The sequence below is a fragment of the Toxotes jaculatrix genome, chromosome 4 (genome assembly GCF_017976425.1).
Source record: "Toxotes jaculatrix isolate fToxJac2 chromosome 4, fToxJac2.pri, whole genome shotgun sequence".
NCBI classification, from domain to species: domain Eukaryota; kingdom Metazoa; phylum Chordata; class Actinopteri; family Toxotidae; genus Toxotes; species Toxotes jaculatrix.
In genome coordinates, this window is record NC_054397.1 from 6,235,217 (window position 1) to 6,253,224 (window position 18,008).

Sequence of the window (18,008 nt, forward strand, 5' to 3'; positions counted from 1 at the left end):
TTTTCAGTGTAATTTCAGATGCATTCAGTGCTTTTCTTTCAAAGCATTAGCGTTGATCATGTGTTAGCCTACAGTATATAGGAAATATTTCCTACGTGCACGTCTGCTCCATTATATTATGGAGGGGTTCTATAACATTTACAAACTACTGACACATACATACACAAGGTACGAGTAGTACAACAGTTGGTACACACTGTGGGCATATAATCTGTGACTTTATATATATATATATAGTAGTAATATTAATATACCAGGAATCTGTAAAAAGTGACATTGCAGTTATTTTAGACCAAGATCAGATTTCGTCTACATCTTCATCATGCAGAACCAAAGAATATATTCTACTTTGCCTGCTGGTACAAGGCCACTGCAATTTTTCTGAGGTATCAAGCAAAGGAACCAAAAAGCAAACAGAGCCGCACTCTACAGGAGGACGCAACAAAACTGAAAAACACCGTAAGAGCAGCAAGGTAAGGTACAACAAATCTTGTAACCCTGAATCAAACAGACACTGAAGTTCAGTTTCAAATTGTCAGAGCTATTTAGCAGCATTATATAGTCGGTAGTGTTCAACAGCTACGTCATCACAGACACTAGCAAATACAGTACAGACAGCTAAGCAGGCAAAGAGGCTCCTGTGTAAAAACACCAATTTGCCATTTGTCAGTTTAGTTAATGCCCCACTCCACCCCCTCAGAATGAAAGGAAGTTGTGAACAAAAGCTTTTTTGTACAAACACAACAGAATATGTGGGGAAGTTCATTGCATCTTGCTCTTTGCAATTCATTAACCTGATACAGAGTCAGCTACTGGAGGAACTTAGAAGGTGAGAGTTGAATTAGTTTTTTCAGACTTGTGTCTTTTGCATCATATGAGAGTAGAAGTCAGCTCTGTAGGCAGAGAAGAAGAGTGAATATCAAGTTACACTGAACTCAAACTAAAGTCTCTACTTATCTTTCTCCAGTCTGTGTCCACTGAGTTTTGTTTTATTTCCAGTTGGGTTTAGAACTTCTGCTGGGTGTCATCAATGACTTTTCAGAATAGCTTCCAGTCTTACGAATATCCTCACGTGTTGGAGGCGGGGTCTCGCTGTGGTATGCGCTTCGACTGGTAGCCTTAACGCTATGCACCCGACGGAGGTTTGTCCCTTGTGGCCGCTCCTCGTTGCTCTGAACTGTGGGTGATATTCTGTTCTGCTTTGCAGAGGGTTGTCGACCCAGGAGCGAAGGGCTGCGAGATGGGGTGGAGGGGACGGACGGGGGACCCAGCTCCTTCTTGGTCCTGGAGGATGAAGCTACGGTGTTCCGGGCAAAGCTGGGGACATCGGAGGTGTTTTTTGCACTGAGCGTGTGTGAGCTGCTGTTTTCAGAGGAAGCTCCACCTTGTGCCTGAGCTTGGGCCTGGGCCAAGGCTCTCATAGTGGAGCGGCACATTTTCTCCTCAGGAGCAGGCTTGGGGATGTTCCTCAGGGGTTTGGCGCTCGGCTTGTGGATGGAAGCCTTTCTCGGGGTCGAATCGCGTGCCCATCTTGAAATACCGCCTGCGGGGTTGCTTCCCCTCTGAGCTTTCGACTCATCAGGAGGCAAACTGGAGTGTCGAGGAGGTCTTGTGGTCTTCTCACTCCTTCCTCTCGCTGGGGTGCTCTGATCTCGGAGAGGCCGGCGGGACTCTCCACCATCATGCACCAAAGTTCTCTCTGCGCGCTTGCTGCTACCCGTCCTTGTAAGCTTGCTAATAGGCACAACTTTCCGCATGCCCTGGCTCTCGCTGCTGGTCAGCGTTCGCACACCGCGACCTCCGTTGCACTTTGTTGCTTTGTTAGCTTTACCCTTTGCGTGCACTGGTTTTCTGTTGCTTCTCTGTGCATCTTTCTCTGCACCTTGTTTTCCCTCAGCGGTGTCGCAGCTCTCCGTGTCCCACTCTTCTGTGGTCGCAGACGGAGTCAAGGATGCTGCGTCCACAGATTTTGACGCTGAGAGCTCATTGTTTGAAGCAGACTGGTCATTGGGAGACATGGACTCTAAATTAGAGGACAGAGAGCTTGGATCTTGTTGGCTCTCCTGATCTTTGCTGCAATCCGCAGATCTGAAATAAAGCCCCTCTTTTGTTAGAGATGAGCTTTCAGCCTCAGAGTAGTCCAAGGTGACAGAGCAGTCAGTTTCTGTGCAGTCTACTATGTAAAACACTGGCTTCTTATTGGACACAGGGGTATCTAGTGGAAGGGGTGTATCACAGGTTGTTGATGAAACTGTGCTGTTGTCCTCCTCCTCTTTCTCTCTGTCAGGAGAGGGCCCACCCTGTGTAGTAAGATCTAGTTTATCTTCCCACAGTGCCTTGGGATCTGCTTCTCTTTCTAAAAGTTTATCACCTGGCAAATTGTCGAGATTCTTGGGACGGGGCCGTCTCTCCTTTTCCAAATCTGTCACCACGACATCCCCCTGGTTGACAAAGTGCATATGATTACTGTTATTGTTTGGACTAGGTAGGTCAAAAGCTTGAGGACCTTGAACTAATGTATGCTTCTCCACACTAACATTCATGTGGCCGGTAATTGCTGGGTTGGGAAGATGGGCAGGCTTCTGAAAGACACAAAAGGAACGAGGCAGAGCGCTGCTTTCTGATGTAGATGAGTAATTGTTGTTGTTGTTGTACGGGTCCTCGTTATCATTTAACCCAGAGGAGGAAAACCTGGCCAGTGGGCTGATAGGTTCAGTTTCAGCACATGGAGATGTCACCTGTCTGTCACAGCCTAGCTCACGGTTGTTGTCCTGGGCTAAGATCCATGGGGTTGACTTCCGCTGTATGGGGCGGCCCGACCGTGGTAGGCTGTTAAACTTGGAATAGTCAGAGGGACTCCCAGTGCCTCCAAATAGCTCAAGGTATCCCTGGAGTTCACGGTCTGCTATGGAAGTCATGGTGTGACGGTGGCGTCGGGCGCTGGCAGAACGTCCCAGCGGGCTATGTGGACTCTGAGACCTCTGCTGGAAGAAGTCCAGGAGGCCTTCCTTGGTGAGCATTTCCACGTCGTTCTCGCTGCTGCTGCGACCGAATCCCCCGCTCTGATCTGCTCCCGACCACGCAAATCGCTTTTCCTCCAGCTCTCTCAGACGACGCTGTCTGGCTGCTTCCTTCAACTCACGATCCATGTTGTCCTGAGAGAAATACAAAAATGGGGAGATGCAGAGAGTTAGGCATGCAGTAGGTTTTGTTATCATTTCTATAAGTTAAATGTTCACCAGAGAAACACTTTATGCACAACTAGGAAAAACAACTGAACAATAGTGTGCTGCTTGGGTATAATAAAGTTAAAGTTGCAACAAACTGGGTATTTATTTTTACTGCTTTTTGTTTTCTTTTCCAAATAAAGTTGCACAGTCTGGTTTCTTTTTAGTGACGTTACCGTGTTCTGTGATCTCACAGTCTTATTGTCACTGCTGGGAAAACTGGCCAAAACTACAAAGCGTTGTAATGACCCCTTAAATCAAACAGACCTTAACAGCTTTCTTGAACTTAAAGCAGAAGTCTTGAAAGATGCGGAAGCACTCATCCAGCTTGAACGTGTCCTTGTCTTCACAAAAGAAATCGATGAGAGTGTTTCCCTCTTTACGCAGATCCAGCCTGCGTCTCTTCAGGTCCTGAAGAGTCCGTGCTGAACTCTGAGACAGGTAATCAAACACACACACACATTTTTTTTTTATTCATAAAATGTTATATATTTTTATGAAAGTCATTATCTTTAGCACTTGAGTCAGCAGCGCCAGAAATGTAAGGTGGCCAACTTTCTGTATGCGTGTCTGTGTATATAATGCATTACATAACCACTGGTGCTTCACCTGCAGAAAGGGCTCCAGCTGCTGCAGGAGCTCCTGGTCTCCTTGAACCTTTTCCTCCAGGGATTTAATCCGAACATATAATGAGGAAAACTCCAACTCAATGTTCTCCACTGAGATTCTACACAAGAATATTACAAAAGAAAGATCAGATCAGGGAAATGTGCTTAAGAGACAATTTTGATTCTTACATGCATAACAATCACACTGCAGTCTAAAAACTGTCATTTTGCTGAATACACTGTGAGACTGTCATCTGTTAAAGGTGAAGACAGAGCCGCTGTGAGAAATGCGTTCACATATCCTGAGGGAGGAAGGGAGGGAGGAGTCATCTTGGCTCTGTGGTGCAGGAGCTGCACTGACGCCATACAGAGATGACCTTGTGAAGCTGACAGAGCCTGACAGCCACCAGAGTCACACTGCGTTCTGAACATGAGTCCCCAAGTATTGTGCTTAAGTTGGATCTCAGCTTGAGTAATGAGGCTGGAGGTGGTGTTCAATTCAGCAATAAATAAAAATGTTAAAACCCCAGTTTTAATCAAATGGTTGTTCACAATTTTGGTCATTTACAGAACCCAGAAATAAACCACTGAAGAACTACACACTTTAAATATATGTGTGCCTAGCCAGAGGCCGTGGTGTGTGTAAAAGCATTAAAGTAACAGTATTTGTCTAAACTTGTAGTGAATTTTGGTGTTATTGGTGTTATCGTATACCATCATTCTCAACTTCACAGTCAGGATCCATGCGCACTGACAAACTACACCATATCACGTTAAAGAGGGTGTATTTTGAGTACAACACTTTGCTTACCGGGCTGCACACTGAACATCCTGAAGTTTCTCTGTAAACTTGAGCAGCTTCTCGTCTTTTTTCTTTGCCTCCTGTGTGGAGAGACACATTCCACATTTTGGTAACTGTACAAGAAAAAGTGGCATAATTGCTGTGTGAAGGACTACTCTTTGTTTGGTTATGTAAGTGCTTGGCCAGCCACTCTTGGCTCTTTTCTGTTTCCTGTCACCATCTGCTGTCCACCTGCCCTCTGTAATCTCAGTGTTTGGTCACTGTTTACTCAAGCACCACTGGTGTGAAAGACTTGTATGAAACTAATTCTCTGTGGCTGACAAACAAATTAATTTTTGCTCTATACTGTACTGTTTTATTCTGTTTTTTCCACATTCAAATTTTGAGTTTGGCCTGGTTTAACTGTGGAAATCAGAGCAGACTTTTTAAAAGGAAACGGAAAGTGTTAACGTCAAGGCTTCAAAAACAGAAGAGAACCATATATCATTACTCTTTTATACAAGTGATACAGTGGAGGTTTATGTTAATGCAGCTCAGTAAGTAAACCTTCAACATCCAGCATCTGTGTGAAGCTTTCAACATTCAATTATATGGTGGCATTATACTGTATCCTACGCATTGATTTATCTCCATGGTAATTTCTGCAGCCCCATTTTACCATATTGTATTGCATTACTTAAGATAGCAGGACTTAATGGTACTGTGTGAATGATATTATATGTGCGGCTTTCACTAACCATGGCAACAAAGTGCAGCAGGTTCATCCCTGGCTTGTTGGCCTTGGTGTCAGCCAGTGAGAGGAGGGAGGACAGCTTAAATCCCACAGCATTTCCTGCGTAGCCGCCCTGAGGATTATAGAAGAACAACGAAAGTTCTCACAAAAACATAAGAAAATTTGCTCTTCCGGCCCTCTACAGATTAAAAACTAAAGTTTTCATTAGTTTCAGAGGTGCTGGTAGGTGGATTTTTATTTCCTTGCTAGATGCTCTTTAAGCTTCATAGTTAGCAGGCAGATACGAGAGTGTTATCAGGCTTCTTGTATTTCCCAAAATGTCAAGCTGTATCTTTTAAAACACATCAATGAATGTTGCACTAGGTGACATATTCCTGCATTAGCATAGCATGGATTTGATGGCAATAAGGAAAATATAGAATAACACCAGGCTTATCCTTACTGGACAGTCAGGAGTATAGGGTTCACATTGCAGACTTACAGCATTCATGATGTTTCCAGCCTGCAGCACAAGATGTAGAATGGCATGAAGCTCCTCACAGCCCATCAGCTCTATTGGAGGAGATCAATACACACACAATTAGAGAATCCAGAGCAGATCACAGCCCATTTCATGCACCACCAGCACAAAGGACAACCAGCAGTAATAATAACAGCCTATTCCAAATTCATCTGTAGTTAAACTAATTTTTTTTTTTGCATTTTGGCCATCTGTCCATTTTGCTGCTAACAGTAGGGGTAAATGTTACATACTGCGGATAGTTTTAATTAAACAGTGTCATAAAAGTTCCACTTAATTTTCCCCATGCAGCGTTTAACTGATAGCCCTGCAATGCAGCGAAAAGGTTGTGGTACTGTAGAAGAGAGGGTTTAAGAAAAATCCAATAAAGCATAGAGAGGCAAGACAGTGTGACTCAGCTAAAATGACACTGAGGGTCAACTGATGGCTGGAAAAAAAAATATATATATATATTTTTTATATATATAAGTTTCTCTCGATTCATAGACACCCAAAACATGTTTTTAGATGTAGGATTTTCTGTATGTGTACAATTACAAATTGAGCAGCAAATGGCGTTTTTAAACATGTTAGCAGAGCTGCAATGTTGGACGATTGTTTGATTCACCACTTTGGTACAAACAGAAATACCTCTGTTGGATCGAGTGGAATGAAATTTGGTACAGATATGTCCCCCTCAGGATAAATGATAATAACTTTAGTGATCCCCTGACTTTTCAAGTTACCATTGGGTCAAAATTTTCATGTGTCCAATACTTGTTTAGTTTATGTACCTGCAAAACTTCTAAGATTCCCATCAGCATCAGCCTTGTTTGTGTTTTGTGTTAATAAGCAAATAAACATGCTAACAGGCAAAACTAAGATGGAGATGGTGAACACGGTAAACATTAAAGTATCCTTTACATAATTAAAAAAAAAAAAATCAGTATTACAAAGCAACACTAAGGTCACACAGCCTTCTGTTTTCACTCTGTCCCCACGTCACTGTATCTCAGGTGACACATTCCTACTTTTTGTTCATCACCACTGACAGCTCAAATATCCGGGTCACTTATCTTAAGCGCACGTGACTGTGTGTGTGTACGACGGCGGCAGATCTCGTGTGTTGTTACCCTTAGTGGCGACGCGGACGACATCGATCTCGTGGCTCATCACAGCGCAGGAAGGGAAGAACTCTTCGCGGAGAACCATGGCCTCGATCCGAACCTCGAACCTGGTCAGAGACAGAGCAGAGAGGGGTTAAATCTCTGATGAACCTCAACCTGAAGGTTGTGATAGGATGGAAAAGAGTCGACTGTCTTGTTTAAAAATACTGGTGAACGTTACACAGAGACCAGTTAACCATTATTTTCAAGTGCTTATGGGTGATGGATGGGGAAACAGGATGCATAGTTAGTGGAAATAAAATGATTAAATGATAACTTTCCTTTAAAACCTGTCTTATAACGATATGTGGATCCTGATGTATGATGCAGTGTTTGTGTTCCCTATACTGGACTGTACTCTGTTAGAGTTCTTACCCCTTTACTTGGCCCTTGTGGCTATTTGAGAATGTAGACCCCTTTCTGGGAGTGTTCTGCTGCGCACCCATGCTGATTCAGGTGGTTTCCTGGGTTTACTGTCAACACTGCTATACACAACTGCTATTTATTTTCTTTGCGTAATTTAATTAGACACATTCTGTTGTGTATCGGTCCAGACAATCATTGCATTATTTCTACATCACACCCCCAGTATTGGCTTACTGCATCCATCTCCATTACACTAACACTAGTATAACTGTTGTGTTACCACCCCATACTATTGGAGAAAATCTGGAGGAATTAGATTAGTCCTTTCTAGAAAATATGAAAACTGGCTTGTAGCTGCGGCACTTCAGTCTCTGCAGGTGGGCTCATTTTAGCACTCCTCAGATGAGAATGAATCAGTATCAGCTTCCTTGGGGACTTTGCATTTTATATTATACATACAAATACAACACTTTTACATGAACATGTGTGAATGAGGAGAGCAGTACAAGTCAGAAAATCCAAAATCACAAAATTATTAAACTCTGAACAGTGCAAACCCTTCATCTTTCATTGACTGTAAAGTGATTACACATTTCCCTTAACAGAAACTACCCCATTGAAATCAACTCACCGTGGCACCTGGATCAAGAGGTACATAAAGGAATCAACGAGTGTCAGCTTGTCTGGGTCTCCTTTAAACATCTGTAGCTTCTTGATCTGCAGAGAAAATAAAGAGGAAGAGGAAGCTCAGCAGGATCTAGTGTCTACAGTCCACATAAACTGTCTTTTATCATCAGTGTTGGTCTTCATTCAAAAACTTTATGCTATTGATTCTTTGTTTAATGCCTCAGAGACATACACAAACACTCATACACAGACCTCCTCTGCTTCAGGAAGGAGCTTCAGCAGGTCTTTGAGCAGCTCTGCTCCATAAATCTTTCCTTCTCCTCGTCGAATGTCCTCAACAATAGAGTGGTTGGGCCTGGAAGTCAGACAGCGTATTTCAATTAGGTTTGATGATGAATAGCACAGGTGCTCTCTTTTTATTCTTGCTCCCCTACTAAATACTAAATAAATAACTGTTCCTCACACAGTTAGACTCCTTTTATCAAAAGCATTTTAACTTTTCCATTTATTTTCTTGTTTAATTCCCTTTGTCAAAAGCATAAGAACAGATTGCAAGTTGTTGTGTACCTCTGCTCTGTAACAGCTGGCAAAACACAAAGATCCCTAGCACAGTTTAATACTCAACAAATCCTCTAAAAAGTATATAAGATTATTAATGACCCCACACGTCCTCTATGACTACTTTAAGCTAATGCCATCAGGAATGTGTTTTAGATTGCCTGCTTGTAAAACAATAGAGGGAAGATTGGTTTTCTTCATCAGACTTGTCAACAGGATTAGTACAAGAAAGGGTCAGTTTACCTGCTGATAAATGCGCTTTTAACATAATAAGTGCCTTTTTGGTGCAGACAACAGACGTCGTTGGCCAGCTATGGACTGGCTACTGTCCGTATTTTAGCACTTCTGAAAATGTGTATTTTTAGATTGTTTTCATGTGTGTAAATGAACTGTCTATATGTATTTCTGTATGCAAACTACCTGGAAATTCTGTCGTGAAAGTACTTGCAAACCCATGTAAGACAAGACAGGGATAATATGTAGAGCTAATAAATGACAAAGGATGAACCCATATCATCCAACTCTGAAGTCAAATGAAAAACTACAGACAAAAACAAACACAGTCTCTGATGAAGTCACTGCTGATACTTGGTCCTCACAGAGTACAGTATGGCTGGCAGTCAAATGTCATTAAAATACAGTGGGGAGCCATGCAAATAGACTGTCATGCAAACAGACACCTAACACACTTTTTGTACTCCGCTTCAGACTAGTTATGTAACACAATGGTGAGTCTGGTCGAGCACACCTCGAGATTTCCTGAACTAATTAATTATAAACAATGGAGCGCTAAGAAAGCTTATTAGAACAACTGACACAGATTTTGACCCTAATCTCCCTCAGTTATGAAGGTTTTTAATGGATTTTCCCTCAGCCAGGCAGTAAAACACAAACTGAAACTCAGAATGTTTTCAAGATAACATCAGTGTTCTCTGAGACAGTAGTGTGAGCAGCTAAAACACACTATATTGAAATGTAGGACATGAGGGCCAATGACAAAAATCTCTGGTAATTTTTTTTCTGTTACATATAATCAGTCTTATTCCCCTTCATCCGGTTCACCACCGGAGCTCTGGAGTTCACCACCCTCCTTTCTCCCCGGACACTGTACCAGGACTCCTTATACGTGGCCTCGTGTTCAGGACCTCAAAACCTCATTACATTTACAATGCATTTCTATCACTGAAATATACTGTGCACAGTATGTGCAGACAGGAAAAAAAAATGACTAAATGAGTGGAGAAACACAACAAATGGAGATGCAGTGAGCGTCTCTGACTGGTTTGGTAAGTATGTAAATGATGTGAATCATAAGCTATGGCCTTCCCAGTCATCAGATCTAAATACAACTGAACAGCCATGTGAGCTTTTGGTGACCTCGGTGACCAACAGTTTCCCATAACCCCCTTCTTTGTGTAGGTCAGTTTGTTTGTGTCTGTCTATGGAGAAGCATAATTGTAGCACAAGACACTTTACTCCACTGAACTTTATGGGAACGGCTCTTTCCTCGGGTAGTGATGCAGATGTAGGACTTACTTCTTGAACTGCTTCAGGAAAATGCCCACATTCATCCCCCTCTTGGAGTCAAGAATGCTGATCTGAAAACAAATGAAAAACACCAGTAGTAGTAATTCTACTGTCGCTCTGGTTAGCAAAAGCCTCGAAACAGGAACAAGCACATGCATCCACACCCCTCCCTACTCCCAACCATTCCTAGTTGTTGTTGCACCCTGACTCCCCCGACCCAACACCCAGCGTCACCCTATGGAATATTGAAATTCCACCGGGCCATACGTGCAGGCCACGCCTCCTTCATTAACAATGCGTTGTGCAGCCCTCCTGTAACAGGTGACTGTACAGTACGCACATTTTTAAAAAGGCTCCCTCACAAGACCTAATTATAACTTTTAAACAGCAATTTGACACTTCTGTGGTTTGAATTAAAAGTGGTGCATACAGACGAGGTGGAAGAAGAAGTAGAACATACTGCATAATAATTTAATGCAGACGTGATAAGTTAATTAATTATTTTTAAGTTTTATAACTGATTATTTACTTCAGTCAGTTATGAAGCAAAAATAAACACACACTCTCAGGTATGAATATCTATGTGAGGATTTACAGTGTTTGTTAAATATTTTGTGATTTTTTTTGACTTTATAGACTACAGTTTGTGGTTTAATCAGAAAAACAAAACAAACACACACTTAAACATATCTTGTAATACAATATATGATGCGCACAGACTAGATAATAGTTGGCATCAGAGATATGCTTCTGTGTGCAGAGCTTGTGGCTTTATTCGAAACTCCCAAAGGTGTGTTTAGTAACAACTGCTCCCTGAAAACTGCTCTGACTTTGAGGCTTGTCCAGCTGCAGTCATTTCATTGTGGGGACATGGAGGAGTATTATTCACTGACGTGAGTATCCCCACGTCTCACGCAGGTATTGCTTTACAGTTCACATGTTACTTCCAAGGAGTACAGAATGACGCAAGCATGCTTTTGTGTTCATTATGGACACAAATAATTTTTTTTCGCTCAAAGAAAAGCTGTAACTCAGCACCGTTACCCAACATGTCCCTGCAGGGATATCTTAATACAGCAGGAGCAGTGTAGAGTTATGCACTGTAGCTTTGTATGGTTATGAATCTGGGACTTTTGAATCCCATCAGTAGTGTGATTCAGAACCTGAGGTAACAGCACATTTTGGTGGTTAAAATGTCTGTGTCATGTTTGTGTATTGATTGAATTGAATTGATTTGGAAATAATAGCAAAAAAAAAAAAAAAAAAAAAATCACCTCATCCTTGCTGCTCTCCTTGAATGAGCGGGATCGGGATACGCGAGCCGAGGTTCCAGCGGTTGGCGTGGCTCCTCGTATGCCCGTCACCGCCTCCTCCTGCTGCCCGAACAGCTCCTCCACAGAGCGAACATCGATCTGGTACTGCTGCTGTCGCACTGCCAGAGTCCAGATGTTGGGCTTCCCTCGTACCTTCTCCTCCGGGATCGGCTTCCAGAAAAAGCTGCGCACGCGACGCTTCTTCCTCGCATTGTGGTTAGTGGATGTGTTCGCTGGGGGTGGCGGAGGTGGGGGAGGTAGGGGTGGAGGAGGGGGAGCTTCATGCTTGGAGGTGTCAGGGGCTTCACTGAGGGAAGGCAGTGTGGAGCGAGTGTGTCCGGACATAGATGATGGGTCAGAGGTGGTGATGGAGGAAGTGGTGCAGCTGCTCCCCTCACTGCTGCAGCTCTCTGGCTCATTGGTTGTGGATGGACAACTCATAACAAGCATCACAGGGATAAGCAGTCAGCATATGAGCTCTATGCTGAGAGAGTGTGGTACACAAACTAAAAAATATCTGATCAGTATTTCCTCTTTTTCAAAAATGGTTTCCAAACAACTAATTTGTCTTTTTCTTTTAGGTGCATCTGTTCAGTCTGAAGAACATCAAAATGCTTCTGTGTCGTCCCCTCACTGCTGGAGGAAGGTGAGGTGTCCCTTCATCTAGTCACAATGAAGGGAGCATGTCCTTTGATTCTGTTCATCTCCATCACTCAGCTGGTCATCCATCGTGCTGAGCAGAGCCTTTGAGGGTTACCTCAGAAGGGAAGAGGGCGAGGGGGCGGCGATGACCATGGAGCTATGAGGGCAACAAAAACAACATAGGACAGGATTATACAGAGGTAGTCATGCATACTGTCATGGACAGTCTGAAATTAGGGGAAATTAAGGAGTGTGACACATCAAAAGAAAAGGGGTACCCAGTCAAAGGGGCTCACAATAAGAGAAATGGCAAATCCTATTTTTTTTCCTATTTTTGAAGGGCTTTGAAGTCAGGCTCTGGGGTGGAAAATGGTCAGACACATTACACATACAGCTTAGCCTCTGTTACACAGTTTGGTATCATTTTCATTCTTAACCAGCTCTCATGTAGCAGGCTCCTAAGTCAGATAACTAAAGTAACTGCAAGTTAAGACAATGATGGGATTTTCACAAAAAAAATCTCATTTCAAAATGTTGTGTGCTGTGTTGTACCTTTGTACTCTGTTGGTTTTGCATCACACAGACACCCGTTTAACCTCAAATTGTTTCAAGGTGATCCTGGAAAAGAATACAATAGCAAATCCACCCAATGCAACTTTGACATTTATGCTATGTTAAACAGACTCATTCATTATGTTGCAGACTCATCTATTAATCTGCTGGATTGAAAATTCTAATTCTAATCTGAAAGCTCCCTGATGCCTGCGAGGATGTTAAAGTCACACAAGACTCTTCAACTGCATTTTAACTCAGCTGACAGCTCACGGGGGGGTGGATGGTGGAGGGGCAGGTGGAGAAGTGCTTAAGACCAGGAGCCTGCATTAACAGGAGCCGCATACAGTGATTGTAGAGCATTATACAGTGAAGTAGTTTTATGAGAGAGCTGACAGTAGAGAGGGAACAGAGTGAACTTGTCTGATACAGTTAAAACCAACAATTAGTAATACCACTAAATCCTCTTTAACATGAAATTAGATGAATCTAAACCTGGTAACACAAAAGTACACACTTTAGCATGAAATCAAGCTCTGCCTTCAGGTTAAACTGCCTAAGACTGCTATCAAAGTAAAGTGACAGTGGGTAACACAGCTGAACTGATCGAGTAATCAACCTGTCATTGCAGCTCTATAATATCTGAGAATTCATTTATTCATGACATTTTCTTACTTGCTTCTTTACTAGTCTTGAGCACTTTGAAGATTAAACCTCTCAAATTTGAGTCGGACAATTTTTTCAACATCCAGACAACTCTAACTTGAAGTAAGAGTGCAGAGGATAATTTATGAAACGTGTAAGTAGGTTATTGATGATGTGGTAAATGAGTACTGGAAAACCCAACCAGTCTTAAACCTCACAGACCAGAGGGGAAGGAAGTACTTGAGTTGCCCACCTTCCCCTTTCTCTCTTTGTCAAATCAACAGTTGCACTGCAGCTCTCAGTTGGAGGGAAACTGGTTATGTTTCAGGACACATCACTCACTGCCAGAGCTGACAAGGCTGCAGTGATCTGATACCCCTCTCTGACTAAACAAAGAAATGAATACAAGCTCTGACCAAAAAAAACAGGAGATAAATCAAATGTACAGCAGTGATGGGGGTGATAGTACATTGTTTTCAGCGCTGTTAAGGAAAAGAATTTGGTTTCAGGGCAAATAATCAGTCAGGGTATTTTCTATCCTTAGGATTTGTTCTGATAGATAAAATAATAAGAATCAAACACTGTACACGGGGCCACTTTCTGGTGATTTCTAGAATCTACTTACTGCCTCTTATACAACTTTGTAACATCTTAATGGTAATCCCCCATTAGTTAGCAGCCTTGTCCACCTGAGACCCAGAGTTTATTACTAATTAATAAAGAAGACGTCACAGATGGCCTCATGTTGCCAACATCAGCCTGTACACTCAGCTGTCCCATCCTCGGAGCCGGACCACACCGTCACTCATGTCTAATTCATGAGACTGTGAGAACATCTGACCTCACACCGAGTCATCTCCTCCTGTGGTGCTAAAAATGTGGCTACTGTAAGAGCTGCTATGGAGGAAACTCCAGAACAAAAAGGGTTAAACTGTCTGCCACCTCCCTCGCTGCTTTAATCTCAGCTATAAACGGAATAGTTCAATAGTTTATTTTGGAAAGTTTGCATATTTGGTTTAATTTTGTTTTGGTTTTTTTTTGCAGAGAATTAGACCAGATGAGAAGTTTGACACTGCTCGCTAGGAGTTTGTTAGCTCATTTTAGATTAGCTTAGCATAAAAACCAGAAACTGTGTAACAGTAACAAAATCTGCCAACCGTCACCTCTAAAGCTCACTAATTAAGATGTTATATCTTGTTTGTTTCAAAAATATTTTTTCTTCAGTTTTAAACAATATATGACAGGTGAGATTTACAGGTGCCGGTAGGTAAATTTTGCCACATCTAACTCCCAGCAAGAAAGCACATGTATTTCCTCAAATATCAAGCTAATCTTTTAAAACTGAACACACACTTGTATTGCGGTTTTGCTGCCTGTAGTAAAACAGGTCTCTGAGCATAGTGTTTATTGCACACAGACACCGAGTACATACTCCTCTCTCTCTCTAAAGAAATCAGTGATTGACAGTGATTGATTCGTGGTATTTCATATTCGTTAATTCATAATTCAATACATAATAATTAATTTACTTCATAATTCATTTGTCCCTTCATCCTCTAACTCACTGGATGTAGGGACAAAACCAACCAACAAGGTTGTAACAACATCATTTCCCTAACATGATTTACAGGGGAGGAAACACACCTGTCAGTAACACTACACAGAGAAGCCCTGAGGGGGAGAAAGCAGAGACAGTGTTTCCAGATTCCACACATCCACCTGCTGCCATGAATGAACACAGACAGATTGTGGGGCTTCTTCTAAAGGTCCACCTGTTGTCGACCCAGAGGCATTCCCGCTCCTATCAGTCTTCATTACTGACAGGGAATGCCCCACCCTCACAGAGCCTAAATCAACAAAGGCCAACGTTACCATGAAGGAAGAAAAGGTTTTCTACAGGGGTTGGGACCCCTTTCACAGGATCGCACGACAAATCTTAAGCAGAGGTCCTAACTGACTATGTACTGTGACTGAATAAACTACACAGAGAAAAGGAGCTCAGAAGATTTCTTTATGCCCTTGGAGAAACACACAGACGGGTAGCAAATCAAGGAAAAATCTCAATAAATGAGTTCAGAAATGAATGGAGATGCTTTCATACAGAGCTTGAAGGGTCATTGGATGATTTAATGTGAATGACAATGATAATCACAGACAACAGATCTCAACCCAATATAAAAAGAGAAATTCTGGACCGAATATCCTTTGCACAGAAGCTGTTCTGTAAGGATTGTGGTGGCCCAACACTTTTGTTGTTTTTTTTCCCCTGTTTGTCATCCAACTGCAGTTTCTTAACAGACAAAAGTTGATGAACAGAGACTTCTAACTACATGCAGGATTTGATTTTTTTTTTCTTTTCTTGTGCTATAAAAATCCATTCTGCGAAACTGAAAAGGATTTTAACCGGAGGTAACTGTCAACATGTTTCCAGGGAGCCATCAAATCCAAAACAAACAAAATCCCCTCTAACTCACATATGTGTAATGCTGAAGGTCAAGGCGCCACTGCCTGCTATAATAATCCCCTGTTGCTAACTTCCAGTTCAATTTCCTGAGGGTCAGTGAAGCCCCCGCAGGCTGGAGGTCTTTCACTCACACCGTAGGGGCAAAGAGGCGCGTTCACAAGGGATTTGGCTGATCCTGCTCCATCATCATTACCATGGGAACGCTCATTAGCGGAGAGAGGGTTTGCGTAGGGCTCAGTGGGGCGTCGCTGTCAGACCTGTTTGTTTTTGATCTTTCTGACCACCTTGATCCCAACTTGTCCAAACGCTGGTGATGGGATTTTAATGGGCCTGAGATTTGTTTCACTTGACTGTAAGAAAACTATTTAGTATCATTTAGTGGGCAAAATACCAAAAAAAATGCTATGAAACTTCCATCACAAGTTGATCCCAATGTGACATCTTCAAATTATTCTCTCTGACCAGCAGTCTAAATCCCAAAGATACTCAATTTACAATGATATAAAAGCAAGAACAGTAAATTTACTCTGATCTCTGAATGGTATCCTTAAGTTTTGCACCCTTCGGTGTATGTGTCAGCCTGAGATATCTCAACAACTATTCGATAGATTGCCATGGATTTATTTCCACAGATATTCATGTTTCCCAGTAGATAATTCTCTAACAAGTTTGGTGATGCCCTAATTTTTCCTCTAGCGCCACCAGTGGGTCCACATATTGGATGGATTGCCATGAGATTCATTACAGACATTCATGATCCCCACAGGATAAGCTGCAATAACTCTGATTCCCTGATCCTTCATCAGGCGCTATCATCATCATGTCAACATTTCATTTTGCCCAGTAGTTTGTTTTATGACTAAATGCCTGCAAAACTCTGGACTTTCCCATCGGCCTCAGGTGTACTTTGGGCTTAGTGCTGATTAGGAAATGCTGACATGCTAACACAAAAAACTGAGATGGTGAACATGGTAAACATTAAACCATCACAAGTTAAAACAGGAAATTAGTATCATTCAAATTTTGTCACCACCTCTTCCTGAGTGGAATTTCCAAATGGCTGCTATTTGAAGGGTTTTACGTGTAGAAACTGAGCAGATTACTTAAATAGTAACTGCAAGTATTATAAACAAACATGCACACACTGTCTGTGCTTTACCACTTGGATTATGCCTTTCTGTATCATGTAGCAGCTCAGAGTGTTTTCTGGGACTTACTGCATGAAAAGGACTTCATTCCCATTTGAGAACTCTCTTCACAGTTCTGGCTTATCTCTCTGATTTCCATGTCTTGTGTACAATGGAAAGGAAACACAATAGACTGAGAGTTGACCATATTCTCAGAAAAACACAGACACGAGGGCAAACACAGACACACACTGCCCAGGATATTACTGCCCAGACACCAAAGACAAAAATTTGCTGTGTAGCCAAAAATTCTCTTTTCACACACAGAGGATATGAAATGACACCCTTTTAGGTGCATGTAGCAAACAGTGACAAATGTTTACTGTACAGCTCCTTGGCAACAGCACAGGGTCTGCAGTTTATCATTCGGAAGATGCGGAAGGTGACAGACTGCAGCAGGAACACTAATGTATTCAAGCCATATGACTTTGGTCTGTTTCATAAATCACATTAAGCCTTGACTCTCACCCTAAAACAAAATGTATGTATGTCAAATACAGCACATGTCAAAAACTTCTATATAAAAATTGGCACACAGTGTCTTTTAAACAATAAACTGTTCCTATCACAGTTTGTGTTATCCAGACAAAATGTTCTTAAGTTACAAACAAAATATCAAATATCTGTTGAACTGCAGGCCATTTGTCAGTGCGTGCCTCTGGTTGTGTAATATACAAATTAACACCAGAAAGCCCGAACAGAACACACCAGAAAAAGCGGTCTTTAGTTGGGAAACACTGTGGACAAAGAACCTATTATTCAGTAAATCCTGGATTTATCAAATATTTTCAAAAACTGAGCGCTTCATAGCTTTATGTCTGTATTTTCTGAGTGAACCCTGGCAGAACCTGACAAAGTTAATTATTCATATCCACATGACTAAAGTAACCTCTCTTCCAACCGAACTGCTGCTGCTCTGAGCAGACAGCCACTCAGTGATGCTGCCCCAGAGGCAACTCACCTGTGTAAACCTGTGTAAAAAATATTCATAATGCAGGAAGCAACATGTACCAGGCTGTAAAAAGAAGCATAACTTATTGATCTCCTGTCTCTCTCTGAAGTCGCTAAAGATGACGTTTTTTGCTATACAAA

At 42.1% G+C, this 18,008-nt stretch overlaps 1 protein-coding gene across 1 annotated transcript; it reads right to left on the bottom strand.

Moving 5' to 3' along the window:
* Positions 1-425: 425 nt before the first annotated feature.
* Positions 426-11,876, bottom strand: fhdc1 (FH2 domain containing 1). The gene is made up of 11 exons (XM_041036324.1): positions 11,388-11,876; positions 10,123-10,184; positions 8,281-8,383; positions 8,033-8,118; positions 7,003-7,103; positions 5,852-5,922; positions 5,375-5,482; positions 4,647-4,717; positions 3,837-3,954; positions 3,495-3,659; positions 426-3,155 (listed from the first exon to the last, which is right to left on the bottom strand). The coding sequence occupies exons 1-11, from the start codon at positions 11,874-11,876 to the stop codon at positions 990-992; spliced, it is 3,540 nt and encodes a 1,179-aa protein (XP_040892258.1). The 3' UTR covers positions 426-989.
* Between the last annotated feature and the right edge of the window lie 6,132 nt (positions 11,877-18,008).

Excerpts from the sequence above, each read along its gene's own strand:
- fhdc1 (XM_041036324.1), bottom strand. The coding sequence starts at position 11,876 with ATGCTTGTTATGAGTTGTCCATCCACAACCAATGAGCCAGAGAGCTGC. Across the intron at positions 10,185-11,387 it reads AGGAGAGCAGCAAGGATGAG|ATCAGCATTCTTGACTCCAA; the intron begins GTGATTTTTTTT and ends ATTTGTTTTCAG. Across the intron at positions 3,156-3,494 it reads AGTTCAAGAAAGCTGTTAAG|GACAACATGGATCGTGAGTT; the intron begins GTCTGTTTGATT and ends TATTTCTCTCAG.